At 39.3% G+C, this 2,588-nt stretch overlaps 1 protein-coding gene across 1 annotated transcript; it reads left to right on the plus strand.

Annotated features, from left to right (window-relative positions):
• The first annotated feature begins 1,893 nt into the window (after positions 1 to 1,893).
• On the plus strand, positions 1,894 to 2,244 carry LOC145066892 (uncharacterized). The gene has a single exon (XM_079014141.1). The coding sequence runs from the start codon at positions 1,894 to 1,896 to the stop codon at positions 2,242 to 2,244; it is 351 nt and encodes a 116-aa protein (XP_078870267.1).
• The last annotated feature ends 344 nt before the right edge of the window (positions 2,245 to 2,588 follow it).

A 2,588-nucleotide genomic window follows, 5' to 3' on the forward strand; every position in this document is an offset into this window, starting at 1 on the left:
AACAAGTCCACCAAAACCGAACCGCAATGCAAGCATGTATATTAATAAATCAATTAATATATATTATATACATGCTATTTAAAATATTTATAAAGGATATTTCAAAGGTGTATGGTTAGTATATTTTCTGAGTATGTCGAAAACACAATAGAAGTCTTCATGGATGATTTTTCCGTCCGTGGAGACTCGTTTGATATTTGTCTAACAAAGCTCACAAAAATTTTACAAAGATGTATATAAACAGACCTGGTCTTAAATTTTGAAAAATGTCACTTTATGGTTGACCAAGGTATGATTCTAGGACATATTGCTTCAAAAAGAGGTTTGGAAGTGGATAAAGCAAAAATAGATGTTATAAAGAGCTTACACTACCCGAAGAATGTTCGGGAAGTGCGTTCCTTTCTTGGCCATGCATGGTTTTACAGGAGATTTATAAAAGACTTTTCAAAGATATCAGTTCCCATGTGCCAGTTATTGCAGAAAGATGTTGAGTTTGACTTCAATGATGATTACAAGAAAGCTTTTGATGTGCTGAAAAATCTTCTTACTTCTGCCCCCATCATTCAGCCCCCAGATTGGAGTTTACCATTTGAGATAATGTGTGATGGCAGTAACACTGCTGTTAGACCTATTCTAGGACAGAAAAATGACCGGGTCCCCCACGTCATATATTATGCATTAAAGACTTTGGACAGCACGCAAGCAAACTACTCCACCACTGAAAAAGAGTTGTTGTTAATTGTTTTTGCACTGGAAAAATTCAGACAGTATTTGTTAGGCACAAAAGTCATAATCTTTTCGGATCACGCAGTCATTCGTTACCTTCTTTCCAAAAAGGACTCAAAGCCAAGGTTGATTAGATGGATTTTGCTGCTACATGAAAAATCGGTAGCTGATAACTTGAGCCGACTCACCCCACCTGAAGACCCGATACCGATCCGTAAAACATTTCCTGATGAGCATCTATTCGCTGTTTAGAAACCTCCTTGGTTTGCTGATATTGTGAACTATTTGGTCACTAGAGAACTCCCTTCAGATCTCACCCGAGCCCAGAAAGAAAAAATCAAGAAGGAGGCGAAAAGATATATTTGGGACGAGCCGTATTTATGGAAGCACTATGATGATCAGGTGATTAGACGATGTGTACCTCAAGATGAAGTCAAGTCAATCTTAAATTTCTGCCATTCAAAAGCTTTTGGAGGGCATTATGGTCCGCAACGAACCGCACACGAGGTCATGGACAGCGGCCTTTATCGGCCTCATATTTTTCGTGACTCCTTACTATTTTGGAAACCTTGTGAAAGATGTCAAATGACTGAGTCTTTGACATCTCGTAATCAGATGCCACTTACTCCAATCTTAATATGTGAAATCTTTGACATTTAGGATATAGATTTCATGGGTCTGTTTCCGCCTTCTTTCGGGTTTGTGTATATTTTACTTGCTGTGGATTACGTGTCCAAATGGGTCGAGGCAAAAGCTACACGAACCGATGATGCCAAGGTTTTGGTTGATTTTTTCAAGACAAATATATTTGCTAGGTTTGGGACAGCAAAAGCCATTATCAGTGATCGGGGCATGCATTTCTGCAACCACACCCTCGAAGCTGTCCTCAAGAAATATGGTGTCACACATCGTGTATCCATAGCATATCACCCGCAAACCAATGGACAGGCTAAAGCTTCAAACATACATCTCAAGGGTATTATAGAGAGAACCATCAATCCGGTCAAGAAAGATTGGAGTATTCGATTGGACGATGCGTTATGGGCTCACCGGACAACATACAAGACTTCTATCGGTATGTCACCATATCAAATAGTTTTTGACAAACCTTGTCAATTGCCGGTTGAATTGGAGCATTGAGCATATTGGGCTGTCAAGAATCTGAATATGAGCATGAATGAGGCTGGTAAGAAAAGAAGATTGGATATTCAAGAGTTAGAAGAAATCATGAATGATGCTTACGAGAAGGAGGCAATCTATAAGTCGAAGACGAAAGCGTTTCACGATAAGATGATCTCGCGAAAGGTATTTACTACCGGTCAAAAGGTACTCTTATACCATTCTCGTTTCAAACTTATTTCTGGTAAATTGAGGTCTCGTTGGGTGGGGCCTTCTGTTGTTACTAACGTGTTTGATCATGGTGCTATAGAAATTAAGAGTGAACAAACAGGAAAAATCTTTAAGGTGAATGGCCATCGTCTCAAACCATTTTACGAAGGGTTCCAAGTCACAAAATGAGGAAGTGGAGGTAGTCGAGGTCCCGACTTACCGCAACTAAGAGAACCAAGTAACAATGTCGAGCCAACGACAGTAAAAAAACGGGCAGCTTGCCGGGAGGCAACCCGAGCATTTGTTTTGATTATAGTTCTGCAACTTGTTTTTAATTTTTGTGTGTTTTTAAATTCTTAGGGCACTTCTTTTTAACCAAATCGTGTTTTAAAAATTCAAAGGAACATAGAGATTTTGTAAAAAGTTGCAAAATAAGGTTTTGGCAGAACCTGGGACCGCAAGTCAAGTCTTTGCGATCGCAGGTTATGCAGATTAGGGTCGCAACACTTCATCATTATTTTTTGGGACAAACT

Source organism: Lactuca serriola, chromosome 1, assembly GCF_051521515.1.
Source record: "Lactuca serriola cultivar US96UC23 chromosome 1, Lser_US96UC23_V15, whole genome shotgun sequence".
Taxonomy (NCBI): domain Eukaryota; kingdom Viridiplantae; phylum Streptophyta; class Magnoliopsida; order Asterales; family Asteraceae; genus Lactuca; species Lactuca serriola.